The 23,830-nt window shown below is 52.3% G+C and overlaps 2 protein-coding genes and 1 non-coding gene across 3 annotated transcripts; 1 reads left to right on the forward strand and 2 right to left on the reverse strand.

Annotated features, from left to right (window-relative positions):
* Positions 1 to 14,579, forward strand: LOC148813383 (scavenger receptor cysteine-rich domain-containing protein DMBT1-like). Its single transcript, XM_088908314.1, has 10 exons — positions 1 to 58; positions 2,689 to 2,724; positions 4,262 to 4,567; positions 6,746 to 7,057; positions 7,902 to 8,210; positions 8,704 to 9,018; positions 9,774 to 10,088; positions 11,328 to 11,642; positions 12,496 to 12,618; positions 14,254 to 14,579. The coding sequence occupies exons 1-10, from the start codon at positions 1 to 3 to the stop codon at positions 14,418 to 14,420; spliced, it is 2,256 nt and encodes a 751-aa protein (XP_088764440.1). The 3' UTR covers positions 14,421 to 14,579.
* A 1,168-nt stretch (positions 14,580 to 15,747) lies between these two features.
* Positions 15,748 to 15,860, reverse strand: trnal-caa (transfer RNA leucine (anticodon CAA)). The gene is made up of 2 exons: positions 15,823 to 15,860; positions 15,748 to 15,793 (listed from the first exon to the last, which is right to left on the reverse strand). It is a non-coding gene; the product is annotated as a tRNA-Leu (tRNA).
* A 2,054-nt stretch (positions 15,861 to 17,914) lies between these two features.
* LOC148813385 (uncharacterized) lies at positions 17,915 to 22,832 on the reverse strand. The gene is made up of 2 exons (XM_088908326.1): positions 22,458 to 22,832; positions 17,915 to 20,928 (listed from the first exon to the last, which is right to left on the reverse strand). The coding sequence occupies exons 1-2, from the start codon at positions 22,714 to 22,716 to the stop codon at positions 19,712 to 19,714; spliced, it is 1,476 nt and encodes a 491-aa protein (XP_088764452.1). The 5' UTR covers positions 22,717 to 22,832; the 3' UTR covers positions 17,915 to 19,711.
* Between the last annotated feature and the right edge of the window lie 998 nt (positions 22,833 to 23,830).

Below are 23,830 nucleotides of genomic sequence, written 5' to 3' on the forward strand. Positions count from 1 at the left end.
ATGGAGAAGATCCTGTCCGTCTTCTCCCTGGCTGCCCTGCTCCGGCTCTCCTCAGCTGGTAAGTCCCACAGCTGTCGAACAGCCGCAGGTCTGAGCTTTTACACTTGAAGACGCGATCAGTAGTGACAACTGGACGCTCTGCTTTGACGTATCTAGTCAAATCAAGAGAAACAAAAGCACCTTCAAGAATGAGGATGCAACGTTTCTTGGTGGCATTTCTCCAGATCTCACCTGACGTGTATATTGCTGTTTAAACAGAAGGCTCTCAAGATCGGCCCTGGATTCGGTGTCTTAAGGCTGAAACGTTTCTGCCGCGGCATAGATTGTACGATGTGTCGTGGTTTTGCTGCAGATTAATAGTGCTTAAATAACGCATATCTACCAGCGTAACTGCAGCGCAGGCTAGAACAAGACGTTCACAGATGTCTGTGGAGATATGGGAGCACTTGCCCACCGGCAGCCGATGCATGATGTGGGGAGAGTTCAGGGTCGTCTTAGGCTGACTTGCAATACACGTTCTGCTTCCTTTCTCATTCCACTACCGGCGGGCCCATGCTGCCTTCAGGCTTTTCCGAAGTCACACATTAGACGGGTTTGATGTTGCCTGCATCGATACACCAGAATCGCCTCCCCCACCAGCCCGTCTTGTAAGGTTACTCACTGTGTACGTCGCCCTGCTTCCCCGTGGCAGGGCGCGATGACGGAAAAGGTCTGGTCGGCTGCTGCTTTACAGTCCCCCACGATGTGCGGGATCGCACACGTGCTCGTACTGGATCGGTGCCACGGAAGGTATTTCTGTAGATATACTCAAGAAGCTCCTCAATTTGCTTAACTGGTCAGAAATGAAAACTGAGTCAAAATAGGAGGACGAGCAAACACTGCACAAAGTGCAAGTCCAGGAGGTCAGCCCTCAGCCAAGAGGGTTCAGCCACATTTTCACTCCATGATCCTTTCAGTACGCTTCATTCTTGGGGGTGGTTATTCCTGGAGAATAATCCTAAATATCACTTTTCTGGACACTCCACTTCAAAGCCCTTGACAGGTCAGGGGGCTCCCCTCCACCACCACCACCAGTGTGTCGCGCCCGCCTGGGATGATGCTTCATCCGTTCAGCAAACACCGGAATAAAGATCCATCCATTTTCTAATCCCTTCATCCAATTCAGGATGGCGGGGATCCAGAGCTTAATGCAGCGGCAGGAGAAAGGTGGGCTACCTCCTGGGACGGGACACCAGTCCATCTCCGACACGCAGACCCACACACACTCACACCAGATCCAGTTTTTTTTCCCAGAAGCCAATTAACCCACCAGGATGTGTCTTTCAGACTGTAGGAGGAAAGTGGAGAGAACATGCAAACTCCACACAGACAGCACCCCGGGGTCTGGAATTGAACCCGGGCACCCCCCCCCCCCAGTGCTGCCAGGTGGCAAAGCTCACCACTGCAATACCACGTCACCCGCTTATGAACAAAAAACTCTCACCAGAAACGTCGAGAATTGTCCAAAATAGGAAGCCATCGCTGGCAGAAGAGGCCGTTTTAGAAGCCCAGAACTGGGAATAGGGAATAAAGAATAAGGACTAGAGAACTGGGAATAGGGAATAAAGAATAAGGAATAGAGAACTGGGAACAGGGGACAAAGAATAAGGAATAGAGAACTGGGAATAGGGGACAAAGAATAAGGAATAGAGAACTGTGAATAGGGAATAAAGAATAAGGAATAGAGAACTGGGAACAGGGGACAAAGAATAAGGAATAGAGAACTGTGAATAGGGAATAAAGAATAAGGAATAGAGAACTGTGAATAGGGAATAAAGAATAAGGAATAGAGAACTGGGAACAGGGAACAAAGAATAAGGAATAGAGAACTGGGAATAGGGGACAAAGAATAAGGAATAGAGAACTGTGAATAGGGAATAAAGAATAAGGAATAGAGAACTGGGAACAGGGAACAAAGAATAAGGAATAGAGAACTGGGAATAAGGAATAAAGAATAAGGAATAGAAAACTGGGAATAGGGAATAAAGAATAAGGAATAGAGAACTGGGAATAGGGAATAAGGAACAGAGAATAGAGAATAAGAAATAGAGAATAGAGAATATTGAGAGTTGAGAATAAGAATAGAGTGTAGAGCGTAGAGAGGAGAAAGTTGAAATAAGAATAAGAACAAGAATAATTAGCAACATATTTTGGGAATTGTTGTCAGAAGCAGCACAAAAATGTACGACCCCCCCCCCCCGTCTTCGAGAGGGGCAGGCTCGACTTCCGTCTATCCGATGGCCCGGCAAATTGAAATTGCTGATCGCAGTTATTTCGTAAGACGGTTTGGGGGGGGGGTTTCTTCCGCTGTGGTTTTGAGTCTCGGCGGAGCACCACCTTCCACATCTACAGGAACGCGCGCAGCTTATCGCCAGCCCAATGGGCTGGCGTTCTTTTTTTTTTTTTTAACGCTCTTTTCCTCTCACCTCTCACTGAGAGCTTTGACAGCTACGGCTCTGAACATTTCAGCTGTGTCTCGGGGGGGGAGGGGGGTAGGGAAGCAAGGGGCTTGCGATCGACGCCGGCTGCTCCAGATCAAGAGTCCCACGCCGGCTCGCGGCTGTTCCGGGCAGTGACGGCCCCCCCCCCCCCCGGCTAGGGCCAGTCGCACGTTTTGTATAAAAACCCTCTTTCGTTTTTGTCTTTCAGGGGGTGACATCGGCTATTCCGAAAGTGGAATTCAAGGTGGGCGGAGTCTTCACTTTTCCTTGCACTTCGGCGATCCGCCCGCTGTCTGCTTAAGCCGCGATGAACAACATCTAGAAGGACACAAGGTCCGCTCAAACGACAATTAAAAGGAACCCAAGAACATTCTTTCAGTTTATAATTAATAATAATGATAATAATTGCTGACACTTATATAGCGCTTTTCTGGACACTCCACTCAAAGCGCTTTACGGGTCAGGGGGAATCCCACTACCGCCACCAGTGTGCAGCCCCCACCTGGATGATGCGACGGCAGCCATAGTGCGCCAGAACACTCCCCACACAGCAGCTCTCAGTGGGGAGGAGAGCAGAGGGATGAAGCCAGTTCAGAGAGGGGGGTTATTAGGAGGCCATGATTGGTAAGGGCCAATGGGAAATTTGGGCAGGACGCTGGGGTTACACCCCTACTCTTTTCGAGAGACGCCCTGGGATTGTTAATGAGCACAGAGAGTCAGGACCTCGGTTTTACATTTCATCCAAAGGATGGCGCCTGTTTACAGTCCAGTGTCTCCCGTCACTATACTGGGGCATCAGGACCCACACAGACTGCAGGGTGAGCGCCCCCTGCTGGCTCCAATAACACCTCTTCCAGCTGCAACCAGAGTTTTTCCCAGGAGGTCTCCCCTCCAGGTACTGACCAGAGTGTGAGTTGCAGGGTGATATGGCTGCTGGCCACCGAGCTCTCGAAGACTCGGTTTTAGACTGTTCTATAGGTGTTTCCTGGGGGTTTAGAGCAGCTGTCTGAGGCCATTACCCAGTGCGATAGACCTGAACCTCAGCCAGTGTAGCACAGGGGACCTTCAATACGATTTACATGAATGTCCAGGAGGTTCCTGGAGATTGCTTTTAAAAGCCTGACAGAAAAACTCGCATTCATCTAATGAACTGGACACCCCTGACTGGAGTGCGGCTGTGTTTTCAGCAGTGTCTGCAGTTACCCGAGAACTAAATTCTGTCGTCGCCGTCTGTGAAAACGGGCTGAGGAAGCTCTCTTCAGCTAATAGTGACCCCAAACCAGAGTCAGGACCTCGGTTTGACGTCTCATCCGAAAGGACGGCGCCTGTTTACAGTCCAGTGTCCCCCGTCACTATACTGGGGCATTAGGACCCACATGGACCGCAGGGTGAGAGCGCCCCCTGCTGGCCCCACTCACACCTCTTCCAGCAGCAGCCTTAGTTTTTCCCAGGAGGTCTCCCCCTCCAGGTACTGACCAGGCTCACACCTGCTGAGCTCCAGTGGGGGGGGGGCTGCCAGTGCTGAGTTGTAGAGTGATCTGGCTGCTGGCTCATGCACCAAGGCTAACAGCCTTGGCTGTACACCATATATGGCACAGGAACTGTACTGGATCTGTTCTGGGTGGGCCTGCTGTTTGTGATTTTGTATAAAGAGCGTCCTTTTGCATCGAGGATGCACATGTATGCACACGCAATAAAGGATGTGCTTCCTGCCCACCCGGATCGTGTCTGCTTTGGTTAGGCACAACGATGGATAAGCTGACATTGTCCCCTCTCTCCAGATCTGAGGCTGGTCAGGGGCGGCAGCCCGTGCGCGGGGACAGTGGAGTACCAGTACAAAGGGAAGTGGGGGACGGTAGCCCACCAGGGCTGGGATCTCGACGACGCCGGCGTGGTGTGCAGGCAGCTGGGCTGCGGGGCCGCGGTGGCGGCGCCGGGGGGCGCTCACTTCGGACCCGGGTCCGGGCCCGTCCTGGTGAGGGATGTGGCCTGCAAGGGGTCGGAATCCACCCTGAATAAGTGCAGGTCGACGGAGCTGAAAGGCCGCGACGCCCCTCACGACGCCGACGCGGGAGCGATCTGTTCAGGTCAGGGGCGAACGCGCTCTTTTAACTTCCAGGAGTGTGAAGCATGACTATTTGCAGTTGATTCCCCACCCCCACCACTCTGTGTGTAAAGTAGAGCCTCCTGTCCTGACTGGAGGAGCTCACCCAGCTGTGTCTGGAGAGAAGCCAGGGTATCGGCTTCAACCACAGGGCTGGGCAGCTTGTTCCCCACCCCTGCCACCCTCTGTGTACAGAAGAGCCTCCTGTCCTGACTGGAGGAGCTCACCCAGCTGTGTCTGGAGAGAAGCCAGGGTATCGGCTTCAACCACAGGGCTGGGCAGCTTGTTCCCCACCCCCGCCACCCTCTGTGTACAGTAGAGCCTCCTGTCCTGACTGGAGGAGCTCACCCAGCTGTGTCTGGAGAGAAGCCAGGGTATCGGCTTCATCCACAGGGCTGGGCAGCTTGTTCCCCACCCCCACCCCCCTCTGTGTAAAGAAGAGCCTCCTGTCCTGACTGGAGGAGCTCACCCAGCTGTGTCTGGACAGAAGCCAGGGTATCGGCTTCAACCACACGGCCGGGCAGCTTGTTCCCCACCCCCACCACCCTCTGTGTACAGAAGAGCCTCCTGTCCTGACTGGAGGAGCTCACCCAGCTGTGTCCTGAGAGAAGCCTGGGTATCGGCTTCAACATCACGGCTGGGCAGCTCGCTCCACGCCCTCTGTGTGTAACATATTCTGGAGATCTCTTCCCCTGTCGGAGTAGGATATTCCCAGGCTAAAAAAAAAAAAGTATGGGTGGGGCTGTTTTTTTTCTACCTCTCATGCAAAAAAAGCAAACACAGAAATAACTTGACAAATCTCTGCCCTATACACCAAAGAAAACCGACTTTAATTAATCCAACATCACCGTGAATTCCTTTTATCTACTAAACAAATTGAAAAGGAACCCAAGTGAGAAACAGATTATGAGCCCCGCACTCATTATCTGTTTCGTTAATTACTGCGCCACATGTGAGACTAATCACACACAACAGAGGCCCCGAACGCCCCCTAGTGGCAGGTCAGCGGAAACTACTGCTCTCAGTCCCACTGGCCCAGCCGCAAAGATAAGATTTTACGTCTGTCTGCTTTGTGTCAAACTTCCCAGACGCCTATGACCCTGTCAGCAGGTCTTTGGACCTGGAGGACACCCAGGCAAACGGGGGGAAGGGGGGGGGGGGCAGAACATGCAAACTCTAGTGCAAGTGATCACATTACTCCTATCCTGGAGTCCCTGCACTGGCTTCCGGTCATATTCCGTGTGGACTTTAAAATCCTCCTGCTCACCTATAAGGCTCTGCATGGCTGGGCGCCTCAGTACCTGTCTGAGCTATCATCGCCCTACTCCCCACCTCGCAACCTTCACTCTTCAAATTCTGCCCTCCTTACTGTCCCCCCAAGCCCGTCTACACTCTAGGGGTGACAGGGCCTTCTCCTGTTGTGCCCCCCAAGCTCTGGAACTCTCTGCCCAAGGATATCAGAGAGTCACCTTCTCTAAACTCCTGCCAATCCAGACTCCAAACCCTCTTCTTCAGAAGAGCCTTTACTGAACTGGATCCATTCTTCACCCCTCTGCTTCTCTTAGTACCACCATCCACGCTCTCCTCTGTGTGTTGTCATTGTGTTTTATCTGGTGTATTCTTCTTATTTATTGTTGTTGTGATTCTGTAAAGCACTTTGAGAGGCCACCTTTAAAGGCGCCATATAAAATACAGTTGATTATTATTACGATAACCCCACACAAGACAGCCACGCTAGCCCCTGTGCCCGCAGAATCATATTCACGAGCTTAAGGAGGGCCGAACGGCCAAAGACACGATGTCAAACTGGACGCGGTAGCCGGTTTGATGTCAAACACGGGGTCGGGGTGGGGGGTCTGGGAGAGAGCCGGAATCGTAGGATCGGGAATCGTCGTCCAAGGGAAAGCCCGAGATTCAAGGGTCGGCCAGCGATCAGGTGGCTTCCTGATCCCGATTCCCGAGGACATGAACTGGGAGCTCCTCACTGGGATGCCGTGGTGTTCTGAGGACTCGGGAGGCGTGGCGGGGATCGAGGCGGGGGATTGGATCATTTCGCAGGCAGTGGGATCCAATCAGTGGGCTCGTTTCGGATGACGGGGGGGGGGCGTGACGGATGATCTCCGTGATCCCCCCCCCCCACCGTCTCTCTCTCCCCCCCCAGCGAGTGTAGACCTGCGACTGGTGAACGGCAGCGCCCCCTGCAGCGGGAGGGTGGAGCTCCTCCACGGAGGCCGCTGGGGCACGCTGCCCCGCGCCCTCCTGACGGGCGAGGTGGCCGCCGTCGTCTGCCGGCAGCTCTTCTGCGGCGCGGCCCAGGCCGGCGCGGGGCGGGGCTTCGGAGAGGGGGCCGGCCCCGTCTGGCTCTTCGAGGCGGCCTGTAACGGGTCGGAACCGGCCCTGCGGCTCTGCGCGGCGGGCGAGTGGCGGGAGCTCACTGGGAACCACAGCGACGATGCTGGAGTTTCTTGCTCCGGTAAGAGAAAAACTGGCCGTGATGGCACTGTTAATTTAGAATAAAGAGTAGAGAATAGGGAATAAAGAAGAAGGAATAAAGAATAGAGAACTGGGAATAGGGAATAAGGAAGAAGGAATAAGGAATAGAGAACTGGGAATAGGGAATAAAGAAGAAGGAATAAGGAATAGAGAACTGGGAATAGGGAATAAGGAATAGAGAACTGGGAATAAGGAATAAAGAAGAAGGAATAAGGAATAGAGAACTGGGAATAGGGAATAAAGGAGAAGGAATAAGGAATAGAGAACTGGGAATAGGGAATAAGGAATAGAGAACTGGGAATAGGGAATAAAGAAGAAGGAATAAGGAACAGAGAACTGGGAATAGGGAATAAAGAAGAAGGAATAAGGAATAGAGAACTGGGAATAGGGAATAAGGAATAAGGAATAGAGAACTGGGAATAGGGAATAAAGAAGAAGGAACAGAGAACTGGGAATAGGGAATAAAGAAGAAGGAATAAGGAATAAGGAACAGAGAACAGAGAATAGATAATAGAGAATAAGAAATAGAGAATATAGAATATTGAGAGTTGAGAATAAGAATAGAGAAGAGAGAACAGATAATTTTGAGAGTAGAAATAAGAATAAGAATAAGAATAATTAGCCCCTGATGCTGTCTGAATTGACACATGAGCCAGGTCTGCTGTTGTTTTCACCAGAGCACCGTCCCCGCCCTCGACCTACATCAGCAGTAGCATCTAGGCCGCCGCTACCTGATGGCTCGTTTGCGCGTTGGGGGGGGGGGGGTCACTCCGTTTTTTCGGGCCCCCGGTCCACGGGACCCGTCTGCGATTTCTCTTTTCCAGGCCGGGGCGTGAGGCTGGCGGGCGGCGGGCCGTGCTCGGGCCGGGTGGAGGTCCTGCACGCGGGGCAGTGGGGGACGGTGTGCGACGACGCCTGGGGCCAGCGGGAGGCCGGCGTGGTGTGCCGGCAGCTGGGCTGCCGGGACACGGTCCCGCCGCGCCACGACGTCTTCTTCGGGGAGGGCGCCGGGCCCGTCTGGCTGGACGAGGTGGCCTGCCGGGGGCCGGAGTCTGACCTGCTGGACTGCGCGGCCCCCGGCTGGGGGCGGCACGACTGCAGTCACGCTCAGGACGCGGGCGTGATTTGCACAGGTGAGTGGCGGTGGGGGCTCCCTGTTGCCAGTTGAGGACGATCCTAAAGTACCGTGTCGGTGTGGGGATGCGAGGAGTCACAGCACCGGGCTTGAGATGAGTTCAACCGTGACAAAAACCCATTTTCCAGAGATCACTAAAGGAGACACACACAAGGTGTGTGTATTAACCAGTCTGTGTGTCTCTCCAGACACTGGGTTTTGAGTCTAATGGCTGTCTGGTGGTGTCTGTTGACCATGATGTGCCTATTTGAAGAAACTCTGTTGCAATGCCCCTTGGGGCATCACCATAATCTTTTGGCAGTACTCCTCCTTTTCTGTTGAGTGTTACAACTGCGATCCTCACCATCGTTGCTTGGCTTTTGTACGTGTGTGTACAACAGAGGTTAATACTGTCAGTGTGTTATTAATCAGTCTGCGTGTCTCTCCAGACACTGGGTTATTAGATACTGTCAGTGTGTGCACTAATCAGTCTGTGTCTCCTCTCTCTCCAGGCAGTGTGGATGTGAGACTAGTCAATGGTGCCAATCCTTGTGAGGGGACAGTGGAGATTCACTATAAAGGAGAGTGGGGGACAGTAGCTTACTATGACTGGGATATCAGAGATGCCACAGTGGTGTGCAGGCAGCTGGTCTGCGGCTATGCTGTATCAGCGCCAATACAGGGCCGATTTGGACCAGGGTCTGGAGCCGTCCTGCTGGCCTCAGTCTTCTGCAACGGGACAGAGTCTTCCCTGAGGGAGTGTACAATCAGTGAAGTGAAGCAGCTCGGTTACCCCCACATCGTGGACGCTGGGGTGATCTGTTCAGGTAGGTGGACCTGTCTTCACCATTGAGCACAACTGAAATGCCTTTCCTGATCGTGACGGCTCTTCTGGGCCGGATAAAATGGCCGCCTCGTCTGGACCGCATTCCCCAGAAGCCTTTGCGGGCAATGAGGCGCTGGGTCCCCTTAGTCACCTGATCGGTCCCAGGGAGATGATTGGTCGGGTGCACATTTAAAAAGCAGGAAGCTGAGGCTTTCTGAGTCGGTCAGTCAGTGAATCTGTAGGCCAGAGGTCACGAGACAAGATACTCGGTGAGCTTTCATACACGAAAAGAATGACTAGATTTAGTTAGCAGCTCAAAAGAAGAGTTAGGCTTTTGTGCGGTTTGGTCTACAGAGGTTGGCTTTTGTTCCCTCACTTATAATAAAAATATAAAACAAAGATCACTGCTTTTGAGTCTAATGGCTGTCTGGAGGTGTCTGTTGACCATGATGTGCTTATTTGAAGAAACTCTGTTGCAATGCCCCTTGGGGCATCACCATAATCTTTTGGCAGTACTCCTCCTTTTCTGTTGAGTGTTACAACTGCGATCCTCACCATCGTTGCTTGGCTTTTGTACGTGTGTACAACAGAGGTTAATACTGTCAGTGTGTGTATTAATCAGGCTGTGTGTCTCTCCAGACACTGGGTTATTAGATACTGTCAGTGTGTGTATTAATCAGTCTGTGTGTCGCCCTCTCCAGACACTGGGATGTTATATGGTCTTGGTGTGTGTGACCCATGTCTTTCTCTCTCCAGGCATCGCGGAGGTGAGGTTGGTAAATGAGGGCAGTCCATGTGCTGGGACGGTGGAGTTTTATCACAAAGGGCGCTGGATGATCATCGATCACGCGGGCTGGGACCTCCGCAGCGCCTCGGTCGTGTGCAAGCAGCTCGGCTGCGGTTCCGCCCTATCCGCCGATCCGGGCCGACCCCACTCCGGGACCGATCCCGGATCGGCGGTTCTGAGTGGCGTGTCCTGCGACGGGTCCGAGTCTGCACTGCAGTACTGCCGGGCCGGTAAAGTCAGAGAACAGCAGCGCGTCAGCTGGGAGGCTGGAGCGGTTTGCTCAGGTGAGGGACGGGCTCTTACTCGATATCAAAAACTCCGACCCATTATTAAATCTCGGTCACGAAATTCAATTAAATTGGCTGCAGAGAAAATGGACCAAAATTCCAAATGAAGCACAAAACTGTGACCTGTGAAAAGTGGCGTAAGTCACCATGTCGTTTCAAACTCCCTTTCTGCTGCCCTTCCCCCTCTCTAGTCCCTACAATGACTAATGTACTACGATGGCATTGATGATAATTAAGAGACATTTTTTTTAAAATATAAGCGCTAAATCATAAACGAAGTGGAAAGTACTGTAAGTCGCCATGTTGTTGTGAATTCGCATTCGAATTCCCAGGAATTGCAAAGCGACGCGGCCCTTCCTGCTCACTAGTCACTGTGATGACTTGATGTACTGTGATGTACAAGTTGTGTGCAGCAGACATTTCACTGCAGAAGGTGGTCCAATGTGATCTGCATGAAGAAGTAGTATCTGTGGGCAAAACCATCTGGAAGTCGCGAGCAATACTTCCACTGGATTAAAAAGAGCTGGATTCACAACGCTGCTTGTTTACAGTGTCACGGGGTTTGAAATCGTCCTCACCGCCGATTCCTTCCAAACCCCCGAAATACGGAAATTGCAGTGCAGTTCCTCTTTTGATGAAGGGCGCACAGTCTCGGTGGAGTCTGCGTGTCCTCCGCGGTGTCGGCGCGGTGGTCTCCTGGTGCTGCTTCAGCAGGTCGTTTGGGAGATGTTGTTGAAATTTGAAGGGCAGTGTGTTTTCTGCGATAGGACTGGTATCTGTCTGAGGTGTGGTCTCACTGGGTGCCCTATAGTTCTGGCTTAGGCTTAGACAGGTTTAAGTGACTCTCTGGTATTGCCCGAATGGAGTATTGCAGTGGTGGGCATTCCACTGGGTTCAATTCTGGACTAGGGCTGCTGTCTGCGTGGAGTTTGCATGTTCTCCCCCACATTCAAGTGGGTTTCCTCCAGGTGCTCTGGTCTCTATAGACATGCGGGTGGGTTAGTTGACTTCTGGGTAAATTGGCCCCCGGGTGATGGCCCTGTGCCCTGTGCTGAACTGGTGTCCCATCCCCGGTGTATCCTGCCTTGCGTGCCCGTTGCTTGCTGGGATTGACTCCAGCTTGCCCCCTGACCCTGAATTGGAAAAAAAACGGACGGGCGGAATGGAACATGACTGGTTTAAACTGATCGGGAACATTAACCTCCAGAGTGGGTTTCTCCTGTGCTGCAATCCCAGGACACCGTGCGGCCAGGCTGGCGGGCGGCTGGGATCGCTGCTCGGGGAGGCTGGAGGTGCTCCGCGGGACAACCTGGGGCTCCGTGTGCCGCTCGGACTTCGACCGGCCGAGCGCCGAGGTCGTCTGCCGGGAGCTGCACTGCGGGACCCCCGAAGGGGTGCTGGGGGCGTCTGATTTCGGGAGAGGGGGCGGCCCGGTGTGGTCAGGGGCGCTCCGGTGCCAAGGAAACGAATCTCGGATTTTCTTCTGCCCGCAGTCGCACACAAACACGACGAACTGCACCCTGGGAGAAGAGGCGGGACTGGTGTGCGCTGGTGAGACTCTCGCCTGCTGTCATTTTTTCAGTGCTGCAAATTTTAATGCCCTTAAAACCCCCGTATAGCGCAAACGGGGACATTCGCACTGAGCTCTGCCCATTGCTTAATGTCTGAAAATAACGATCAGTTGTGTTTTTTCCTACCCTGGGCCCTGGGTTCAATTCCTGGGGTGCTGCTGTCTGTGTGGAGTTTGCATGTTCTCCCCCGGTTTGCCTGTCCCAGTCCAAAGACTTGCTGGTAGGTAAATTGGCTTCTGGAAAAAATCAAATAAAGGGGATAGAAGACGGATTAATTTAATTCCACGGATTTGCGGCGCTGTGCAAAACGGGTCTCCGACCTCCAAGCTCGTCAAGAGATCAGATCGCATTCGCTGCCAAACAACAGGGTGAGAAAACCAGAGAGATCGCCTCCACATCCTGCGTGGATTGTGCACCAGTTCTTCCAAAGACAGCGCGTCTCTCTCTCTCTCTCTCCGAGAGCCCTTTCGAAAACGAGCATCTCGGCCAATCAATTTGCTCTTCAGCAACTCGTCAGGTGACTTAACCCCACCCCCCATCCCTACCTCCGAAGCCCTCTGGGAAATGTAGTTCCGGACAAGGCCGCCATCTTAACTGAACCTGCTGTGCCTCTTCTTTCTGGTGAATTGAACCTAGAAAGGTTCCTACTCTTGAAACAACAGGCGTGACAGGATGACCTAGAAGACTAACAGGGACCCCCGACATCATCAACTTTAAGTGTTAGGTGAACCCGTTGTGAGTAGATGCCGTGATTGAATAGGGAGAGCAGTGTTTCCACTATCATCAGCTGGAGTCCAGGTGTCGGATTAACAGGGGCTGTTTGATTTCTGCAGGGACGGACGGCCTCTTCGGCATCACCTCCACTTTCTACCGGGTGTACGCCGCCCTCGTGGTCTGCGGGCTGCTCGGGATGATCTCGGCCGTCGTTTTGGCGAGGACGAAGTCGAAGCGAAAAGGTAAGGCACCTGAGGCACTGGGCACGGAGCGCAGACATCCCAGAGAGTGCCGGCGTGCGATGAAACAGTCTGGTTTGGGGGGTCAGTATTTGTAATTGTACTGTAGTTGTAATTACAATTGTAATTGTTCTGTCCCTTCGAGAGCTCAGGAAAACTGTATTAGTTGTAATATTTATTAATCGCCGTTCTATTTTTGCACTGTTCCAAGAATGACCTTGCACTGTTTGTGTTCTTTTGTCTGTTTGCGGATTTTGCACAGTTTTGATTACGTTATGTTATTACTCGTTACTGTGTTACCGTCTACTGTCTCATCTTCTGTCCTATTTATACACTGCACCTGAGTGACTCATGAGAAACACTTTTCACTCTACTATGCACCTGTGTAAGTATAATGACAATAAAGTTGAGTTGAGCTGAATTGAATTGAAACAATCTGGTTTGGGGTCACTATTAGCTGAAGAGAGCTTCCTCAGCTCATTTTCACAGACGGCGATGACAAAATTTAGTTCTCGGGTAACTGCAGACACTGCTGAAAACACAGCCGCACTCCAGTCAGGGGTGTCCAGTTAATTAGATTAATGCGAGTTTTTCTGTCAGGCTTTTAAAAGCAATCTCCAGGAACCTCCTGGACATTCATATACATCGTATTGAAGGTCCCCTGTGCTACACTGGCTGAGGTTCAGATCTATCGCACTGGGTAATGGCCTCAGACAGCTGCTCTAAACCCCCAGGAAACACCTATAGAACAGTCTAAAACCGAGTCTTCGAGAGCTCGGTGGCCAGCAGCCATATCACCCTGCAACTCACAGTCTGGTCAGTACCTGGAGGGGAGACCTCCTGGGAAAAACTCTGGTTGCAGCTGGAAGAGGTGTTAGTGGGGCCAGCAGGGGGCGCTCACCCTGCGGTCTGTGTGGGTCCTGATGCCCCAGTATAGTGACGGGGGACACTGGACTGTAAACAGGCGCCGTCCTTCAGATGAGATGTAAAACCGAGGTCCTGACTCTCTGTGGTCATTAACAATCCCAGGGTGTTTCTCGAAAAGAGTAGGGGTGTAACCCCAGCGTCCGGGCCAAATTTCCCATTGGCCCTTACCAGTCATGGCCTCCTAATAACCCTCCTCTCTGAACTGGCTTCATCCCTCTGCTCTCCTCCCCACTGAGAGCTGCTGTGTGCTGAGCAGACTGGAGCATCATCCAGGTGGGGGCTCCACATTGGTGGCAGTAGTGGGATTCCCCATTACCTGTAAACAGCTGTGAGTGCAGTGTCCAGAAACACGCTATATAAGTGTAAGCAAATATTATTATTATTATTTCTTGCTTCAGTTAAATAAAAACCGCCAAAAGCACAGACCTGCTTATACTACGCTAGAGGTCGCCGGCCCTAGATCTTCCCATCTAGGACATTACCGGTCCTTGAACCTTCCATCAACGACGGAATCAATCCCGAGCTCCTTAATTAAAGCAGGGTGCCTCCCCTGATGAGTTACAGCTGAGCTGGAGCAAACACGCGGACTGGACCGGACTGGATGCGTTGACCAGTCCTGGTCAGGCTGTGAGGAAGTTCCCGTCTCGTGCTGGAGGAGCGATGGTTTACCTCCATGGCTGAACGTCGTGTTGTTGTTTTGTTCCCCCCAAGGCGGTGGAGCGCAAGAAGATCTCCTGCGTTGGCGCGGAGGGAGGAGATTCCACCCACCCCTCCGCTATTTTGACCGCTCCATCCAGTTCAGGGCGGCGGCGGCGGACCCTATCCCAGCATGCACCGGGGCAGGAACGGCCGATTCCCCCTCTGCAAAGTCCGAGTGAAAACAGAACTAGCCCTCGATCCCGTGCGGACTGCGAGACCCGCATCGGAAACCGCCGGCTCGCACGCCGCTTGCCCTGCTTTTTGTGTGTTCTCCCGCTGTCACGCTTGGCGCAAGTTCCCGGCTGGTCCTCCAAACCGAACACAAACCAAGGAGATCAATGGAGACCGAGAGAACGGCCTCTTCACCCGGCCCGTGTGCTGTCCGAACTGTTCGGTGGCGAAGACTGCAATGGGAGGTTACCGAGAAAAAGCGTTTTATCCTCAAAATGTCGTTTACGGACAGAGCTGTGCTGCAGAAGCAGCCGGATACTTACAACACAGTGTGAGAGCACCCCAGCTCGTCAAGGGCATGGGGTGTTTTAATAAAGTTTCTCTCTGCTGCTTGAAGAAGGGAGTGTGGGAAACTATTTTGTTAACTGCTCTTCTTTGTTTAAAGCAAAAACCTATCAGGAATGGAAAATGACTGCTTCGCCTGTCCTTGATGTGTTGCATCAGCTTAAAAAAAGAGATCTAAAACAAGGGGCTCTCCCTGCTTGCTTTTGAATCAGCCTTCACTTCTCTGCACAGACGGGTGACGGCTTTTCCCTGTATTGCAATATGAATAAAGACCTTACCTCTCCTGGCTCTTCTTCGATAAAATTCCCACGACAAAACCCACCAGCTTCAGAGCCGAGTCTCCATAAAGAGACTCCGATGAACACCTGCCGCTCCTCAGGGGTGGGCGATATTTTTAAACTTCACAGAGAGATTGCGGTCTGTACTGGGTTTTATTTTTTAAAAAAGCATTACGCACTTGGCTACTTCAGCCTTTGACCGGAAACTCTTCGTAGGTTTCACAGACTGATGTTTAATAGCATTTGTCCTGCTCCACCTTTTAACAAGCTAATAAAAAACAGCCCAGTGACTGCTCAGTCTTGGAGTATCCCATCAATGGCACTTGAGTTGAGACACCTTACTACTTCAGCATTGAAGAGTAACTCAGAAAAGCCATTGCTATATACGTTCGGTATTACAGAAAGGGGGGAAAAACACATGTAAGGTAAGAGATAAGATCATCACTTTATTGGCCCTATACAATTTCTTGCATGAGGAATTGGTCTTTTCGCAGACCCCAGCTCGCTCTCCATGAGACACACAGACAGGGAGAGAGAGTGAAGCTGGGGGTCAGGGCGCAGGGTCGGCCATTTATACGGCACCCCTGGAGCAGCTGGGGGTCAGGGCCTTGCTCAGGGGCCCAACGGAGTAGGATTCCTCTGTTGGCTGCGGGATTTGAACCGGCAAACCCTTCTAGCCACAGGCACAGATCCTCACCCCTAAAACAGAAGCTATCGGGAGTGGGATTTGAACCCACACCTCCATTCGGGGACCAGAACACCCAGGCGAGCTGGAAAGACACCAGTCCTTGAGTCTGGAGCCTGAGACCACTCGGCCATCCTGACAAGCGACGTAGTTCAGAAATCTGAATAAGTCAAGCACACATCCTATAGAAAAAGAGATCGATTTGAAGAAAAACAGGATATTGTGTCCGATTGCCCAAGGGAAAGACCTAAATATTCCCGGAGGCAGGATATTTAATTCCCAATTCGAGCGAGAAAGTAGAGGACGCCTGCCTCAGTCAAATCCGTTTTTTTGAACTGCTTCCCCCCAGTTCAGGGCCGTTCCGGAGCCTATCCCAGCAGGCAATGGGGCGCAAGGCAGGATACACTCCGGAGGGGACGCCAGTCCAGCGCAGGGCACACACAGACACAAGCAAGACACGCACAACCTTACCTACACCAGGGCCAATTTTCCCAATTTCCCCAGAGGCCAATTAACCCACCGCCATGTCTCTGGACTGTGGGAGGAAACTGGAGCACCTGGAGGAAACCCACACGAACAAGGGGAGAACATGCAAACTCCACCCAGACAGCATCCCAGGAGCTGAACCCAGAGGCACCATGCTTGCTTACCCATCATGGCCTCCTAATAACCCCCCTCTTTGAACTGGCTTCATCACTCTGTTCTCCTCCCCACTGAGAGCTGGTGTGTGGGGAGCGTTCTGGCGCACTATGGCTGCCGTCGCATCATCCAGGTGGGGGCTGCACATTGGTGGCGGTAGTGGGATTCCCCATGACCTGTAAAGCGCTTTGAGTGGAGGGTCCAGAAAAGCGCTATATAAGTGTAAGCAATTATTATTATTATTATTATTATTACTGCTGAATCAAGTCTGGATCCCGGCTCTTAACGATTAGATGATCATTTAAAAAAAAAACCCAACATTTCCGATATTTCGTTTTCCAACAATAAGGTTTTTCCTGCCTTGTCACCTGTGCATTGTACAACAGGACTTCATTTATGCATTACAGTCTTTGGGGTGTTTATGTCTTTCTGTCCCGTTATAATCGCATCATCCAGGTGGGGCTACACATTGGTGGAGGTGGTGGAGGGGATCCCCATTACCTGTAAAGCGCTTTGAATGGAGTGCCCAGAAAAGCGCTATTTAAGTGTTATTATAGTCTCCTGCGTCTCTATACTATTTTGTTATTGGTATACGATATTCTCAACAGCGTCTTTTTTTTTTAAAAAAAAAGACATTTTGCTCGGAAAAGTCACTAAACGTACCCGATAATGCTAAATACGTGTCCATTTCTTCTTTGATGTCTGCAGTGACTTCACAGGGAGGCTGTCCCTCATCATCTCCTGCTCCTGACTCCTCCCAGAACTGCAGTCTCCCCTTCAGGGTCTCGATCTCGGTCCCGACACCGTCCTCGACAAGCGCTGCGAATCTTAACCACGACCTGCTTGACAAGTACGCTGCGGAGCTGGTCTTGCAAAGAGAGATCGGTCTCGGCCATCCCGTCCCGCAGAAGCTCGGAAATGTCGGACACGATCGGTGTGAGCACCACCTGCAGGAGAGACAGGAGTTCGGCCTCCAGGCTTAATATCCAACTCGCCATCTCTCTTCAGAGTCGGTATTTGGAGGGGGGGAGGAGAAAAAACTTCTACCACTGCGAAACTCTGCAAACGCAAAGGGATCTTAGCCCCCACCAGCACGGGAGACGAGATCACGTGTCAAACTGCCTAAAACAGGAACTAAATGCAGACCGGAATTCCGGGTTAAGCTGCGCTTCCTTAGTAACGGTTGCTATGAAACCCCCGCTAAGAGACCCTGGTTTAAAAACCTGTTGCTTCCATAATATAGCCATCGCTACAAAAAAAGATGTCAGATTTTTTTATGAAGAAAAAGGGGATGGTTAAACACGCCTATAAATGAACATGCTATATAAACATATTTACCGTACTTCTCAGGTCCTGGTTCTGCAAATAAAAATAAAGAGAAAAGGTCTACTTCAGACCTAGCAAATCGTACGTCAGCCACAATTTAAAAAGCCAGCGTGTCAATGTAATTTGAATCTAAATGTTATCAATGAAGCACTGGTCAGTGGACAGAAATCAGCAAAAATTAAAAGACGGAATCTACAAGTACTGAGGAAATGCCATACAACGCATATGAGTTTAAAATACTTTTTTTTCCAGTATTTCAGTACAAAGAGACCACTACAGTACATTTCCACTTTTGAGGCCTCCTGCAATCATGGCATGAACGTCCCAACTCAAACCCCTTAAAACCACGTATTTACTATTCATTTCCAGATGTTATCTCAAACGTAAGTAAACAACACTATAAACCAAGAGTGGTTAGGAGACCTCCTGGGAAAAACTAAGGTTGCTGCTGGAAGAGGTGTTAGTGGGGCCAGCAGGGGGCGCTCTCACCCTGCGGTCTGTGTGGGTCCTAATGCCCCAGTATAGTGAGGGGGACACTGGACTGTGAACAGGCGCCGTCCTTCGGATGAGATGGAAAACCGAGGTCCTGACTCTCTGTGGTCATTAAAAATCCCAGGGCGTTTCTCGAAAAGAGTAGGGGTGTAACCCCAGTGTCCTGGTCAAATTTCCCATTGAACCTTACCAATCACGGCCTCCTAATAATCCCCATCTATGAACTGGCTTCATAACTCTGCTCTCCTCCCCACTGAGAGCTGGTGTGTGTGGGGAGCGTTCTGGCGCACTATGGCTGCCGTCGCATCATCCAGGTGGGGGCTGCACATTGGTGGGGGTAGTGGGATTCCTCATGACCTGTAAAGCGCTTTGAGTGGAGTGTCCAGAAAAGCGCTATATAGGTGTAAGCAATTATTATAATTAAGAGTAAAAAAAGAAACAGGAAGAGATTTAAACAACAGCAGTGCATTACTGCCCTGTACTGAGCTCGCCGTGTTATACAGCATAAGTATACAGTACTTATGGTAAACCTTTCTCACCAAGACTCTGGAGCGATCGGAGTCTCCGAAGTGCGCCATCTCCTCACCGCGTCAGCTGCCGTCGCGTTAAACAGGGCAGCAAGGGGTTAACGAGGAGCGGGAGGGCTGCTGTTGACAGCTCGGCGTCTGTCAAGAGAGAGAATTCCCTACGGCCTGTTTTCAATCAAACAGATACCGATCTGCATTCCCAGATGCCTCAGGGAGAAAAAACAACACAAAACAAAACAGCCCTTTGGCCTAAATAAGATACAGGATAGTCCTTTTTCCCCCAAAGTTGCGTTCTGACCTCCACCTCCACCAGCAGGAACAGTGTGTAGGTGGATCGACGCACTTTACCATGTCCGTCCATACACAATGCACACACAGCTGTGCGCACCGGTAATACACACCAGAGCAGCCTGAAATAAAGCTTTGCCACAGTGATTTGAACGCTATTTTTACGCTATTTTTATCTTTTGGGGGTCCTCCAAACTCCAAAGAAAGTACAATGTAATGTGTAAAAACCTCCCATTTACATCACACAACAGTAAAAACCGAGTCTCTTTAGTCTGGAGGGAGTGTCCCACACTGACAGGCTGGAGGAACTGAGTCTCTTTAGTCTGAAGGGAGTGTCCCACGCTGACAGGCTGAAGGAACTGAGTCTCTTTAGTCTGAAGGGAGTGTCCCACGCTGACAGGCTGAAGGAACTGAGTCTCTTTAGTCAGAAGGGAGTGTCCCGCACTGACAGGCTGGAGGAACTGAGTCTCTTTAGTCTGAAGGGAGTGTCCCGCACTGACAGGCTTGTGGAACTGAGTCTCTTTAGTCTGAACGGAGGATCCCGCACTGACAGGCTGGAGGAACTGAGTCTCTTTAGTCCGAAGGGAGTGTCCCACACTGACAGGCTGAAGGAACTGAGTCTCTTTAGTCTGAAGGGAGGGTCCCACACTGACAGGCTGGAGGAACTGGGTCTCTTTAGTCTGAAGGGAGGGTCCTGCACGGACAGGACCCGAGTCTCTTCAGCCCAGACTTGCAGGATCCGGGTGGACGCACTGGTGGTTCCTCAGGCTGCTGGACCAGCTGAAGCTGCGCCCGCAGCGGCCGCAGGCGAAGGGCCGCTCGCCCGTGTGCAGCAGCTGGTGGGTCTTCAGGTTGCTCAGCTGGCTGAAGCCCCGGCCGCAGCGGCCGCAGACGAAGGGCCGCTCGCCCGTGTGGACGCGCTGGTGGGTGCGCAGGTTGCCGGCCCGGCTGAAGGCCCGGCCGCAGCGGCCGCAGACGTGGGGCCGCTCCCCGGTGTGGGCCAGCTGGTGGCGCCGCAGCCGGCTGGGCCAGCGGAAGGCCAGGCCGCACTCGGCGCAGGTGAGGGCCGCCGCCGCCCCCCCCTCCTCGGCGTGGCCCAGCCGGTGGGCGTACAGGCCGCCCGGCGACCAGAAGGCCCGGCCGCAGTCGGGGCAGGCGAAGGGCGCCGCGCCGCCGGAGTGCACCGGGCCGTGGGCGCGCAGGCCGCTGGGGTGGCGGAAGCCGCGGCCGCACTGGGGGCAGCGGTAGGGCCGCGGCGGGGGGCCGCCGTGCGCGCCGGCCTGGTGGGCCCTCAGCTGGTCCGGCCGGCGGAAGGCCCTTCCACACTGCGGGCAGCCCAGGGGCTTCTGGCCCGCGTGCAGGAGCTGGTGGCGCTTCAGGCTGCTGGGGCGGCTGAGGAGGAGGCCGCACTGGGCGCAGGGCAGCTTCTGGCGCGGGGGGGGCGGGGGGGCGGCCGGCGACGGGAGCCTCTCCACCTTCACGAAGCAGGGCCGCGGCGCGGGACCGCCGCCGCCGCCGCCGCCCGGGGGGGGGCGTTTCTGCTGCTCTCTCCCTGGGCCCGGCGGGGGGTTCGCGTCCCGGTCCGAGGGATCGCCGGCGCCGCCCGGCTCCTCCTCCGTTTTCGGCGCCCGCGGGGAGACGGCCCCCGGCCCCCCCCAACCGCTCGGCGGGCCCGGTCTCTCCCAATCCCTCTGGAGATCCGGCGGCTCGCTCTCGGGCTCCGGCTTCACCGCGGGCGCGGAGCCCAGGCCCCCCAGCCTCGGTCTGCTCTCGGCCTGCTGCTGCTCCCCGAGTGTCTCTTTCCCCTCTGCAGACGGGAGCTCCGTCTCCTGCATCCGACCAGAGCCCCACCCCTCCTCCTCCTCCTCCTCCTCGCTGCGCTGCTGTTCGAGAGGAGCCCTCTCCCCGGCGTCAGGGAGACCCCCGACCTCCGACCCTGAAAAACACAGGCCAGGAGAGATCAAGACCTTTAATAACAGGGTCACACGGCCTTAGAATCAGGATGAAAAGCAGCCCTCGCTGTAAACAGACGCACCAGAACAACATCTACGCTGCGAAACCGGAAAACTTCGATAATCAGTTGCAAGTTAGAAAGGCAAACTTCACCTCGAGATCAAGACCGTTCTCCACTGCGCCCCGAATCGGGTTCAGGAAGACCCCACAGAAAAATCAAACAGTGAAGCAAAGGTGATTCCTCAAACGCACAGGAAAGGCGCTCACTGGGGAACATCCAACACCTGATTTCCGGTCAGTTTGCCTGGCTGATCGATCAATAATGAGATATTTTTCCCCTCCCAGCAGAAACACATCCAGGTGGTACAAACCTCACAGGCAAGAGACAGTAAATAATAATCATAATAATAATAATAATTAAGAATTGCTTACGCTTATAAAGCACTTTTCTGGACACTCCACTCAAAGCACTTGACAGGTCATGGGGAATCCCACTACCGCCACCAGTGTGCAGCCCCCACCTGGATGATGTGACGGCAGCCATAGTGCTCCAGAACGCTCCCCACACACCAGCAGAGCAGAGGGATGAAGCCAGTTCAGAGAGGGGGGTTATTAGGAGGGGTTACACCCCTACTCTTTTCGAGAAACGCCCTGGGATTGTCAATGACCACAGAGAGTCAGGACCTCGGTTTGACGTCTCATCCGAAGGATGGCGCCCGTTTACAGTCCAGTGTCCCCATCACCATACTGGGGCATTAGGACCCACACAGACCGCAGGGTGAGCGCCCCCTGCTGGCCCCACTAACACCTCTCCCAGCAGCAACCTTAGTTTTACAGCTGAAGGTGAAGGTACTGACCAGGCTCAATAGTGCTGAGCTTCAGTGGGGCTGCCAGTTGTGAGTTGCAGGGTGATATGGCTGCTGGCTAGCAGACGAATTAACATCAGCAAGTCGTCCTCTGTCACTCTCATCACACTGCAGTAAATCACTCAATCACAGACACCACGCACCAAGAAACTACTGCAGGTGTACCCCCGTATCGATGGGATCGAATACTTCTACGATCAACACATTTCAGTTTTTTTAAGCTTTAGTGTGCCACTAAGTGAACCCTAAAAGTCTTCTGTCTGAACATTCAGCTTTGCCCCCAAAACATTTCAGATCGACAAAGGCGTGTACCAACGCGAACTACAACAACACTGAGTCCATGTTGATCTCAACGCCGTGTGTTCAATATCCATTTACCTTATTACAAATCTGTTTTCAGCACAGCTCAACTTCCAGCTCCGAAATCCGTTGCGGATATTTGCAAGTCTTTAAAAGAGACATTGAACGACTTCATCCGAGACGCCACTACGTAAACTTGTTAGCGCCCCGGCGAAGGAAAAAACGAGACAGAATTGCGCTTTAACGATTGAAGATCTTGTTTAAATTATCTCGTGTAAACGCAAAAAATATATATCTTTTTTTTCTCTCTCCGTGGCGCTAATAAGCTTCCGTGCACCACACTGACCTGACAGCTCCAGATCCGTGTCCGTTTCTTCTTTGATTTTTACACCCATCTCGCAGGGAGGCGTCTGTCCGAGACGATCCGTCTGATGACCTCCTCCCGCTCCCGGCGCCTTCTCCCAGAACTGCAGTCCCACCTCGGGGCTCTCGATCTCCTGCTTCACCTGCGCCATTGCAGTCCCGACCCGCTGTGTGATTCTAAACACGGCCCGTCCCGCCCGATTCCGCGCCGCCTTCAAACGACCTGACACTTCAGACACCATCGCGATCGGCAACGCCTTCACGAAGATGATCCATTTCCAGGGGGAGCAGCCAATCCGTCATCTTTAAAGACACACAGGGCACGAAAGTCCCTAACCCCCTGCAACCCACACAGGAAGTGACCGATCATCCCCGAGAAAGGAGTTCCGGGTCAACTTGCGCATCCTTAGTTACTGTTGCCATGCCTAAGAAATGGGTTGCGTTGTTATTGTCGGTAATCCGTACTGCAAGCTGGCTGTGTGCTGACAGTTTTGCCAGAAAAAGCTAGTTAAAATCACAGCCCCGGTCATTCGTATTTCATTTCCGTTAAGTATGATACAGAGAATGCCATTAGCACACGTAGGAGACGCTGGCCAAAACCATCCAAGCCCCATACAGGCAGCACCCAGGTCTGGGATTGGACCCAGGACCCTCGATGTGTGAAGCACTATTAATAGCTGAAAAAGTACTACAAGAAAGATCACGTTAAAAGACAATTTGGCAGACAGCATTAGTGATCACCGCATGCTCAGACAAACACGGAAAAAAACAGAAAAGGGATTAATTTTAACACAGGCATTTATTTTTCCCCGGTGAGTTTATTTGATCATTTTCAAGGAAGAAAAACATCACAGTTGCTGCAAATTTCGGAGGAGTTTGTGTAGAGCTAATTGGGTTCTGTAAAAAAAAAAACTGGTCTGGCGTGAGTGTGTCCCACCCAGGGTGTACCCTGCCGTGTGCCCATTGCTTGCTGGGATAGGTTTCGGGCAACGGTGAGAAGATAAGACTGGACTGTGGGAGGGAACTGGAACAAACCGACTTGAACACATTGAGAACATACAAACTACTCACAGATAATATCACAGATCCGGACGTTAACCCAGGACCCCAGTATTTGAAGACAACAATGCTAACCACTGGTCCATAACCAAACAGTAATGTTCTCAATCTGCAATTTTATTGGTCAACAATGTGGTGTGAAAGAAACTGCTAATGACTCTTTTCTACGCACGGGTACCACACATTGGTATTGCTAGACGACTTCAAGAAAACATAACCCACAATTTAAACACACTCCCAAAATATAACATCCACAAAGCTACTTCTAATAATATTGAATCGAACACAAGTAAAATG

The sequence above is a fragment of the Atractosteus spatula genome, assembly GCF_055471065.1.
Source record: "Atractosteus spatula isolate fAtrSpa1 chromosome 10 unlocalized genomic scaffold, fAtrSpa1.hap1 SUPER_10_unloc_1, whole genome shotgun sequence".
Classification (NCBI taxonomy): domain Eukaryota; kingdom Metazoa; phylum Chordata; class Actinopteri; order Semionotiformes; family Lepisosteidae; genus Atractosteus; species Atractosteus spatula.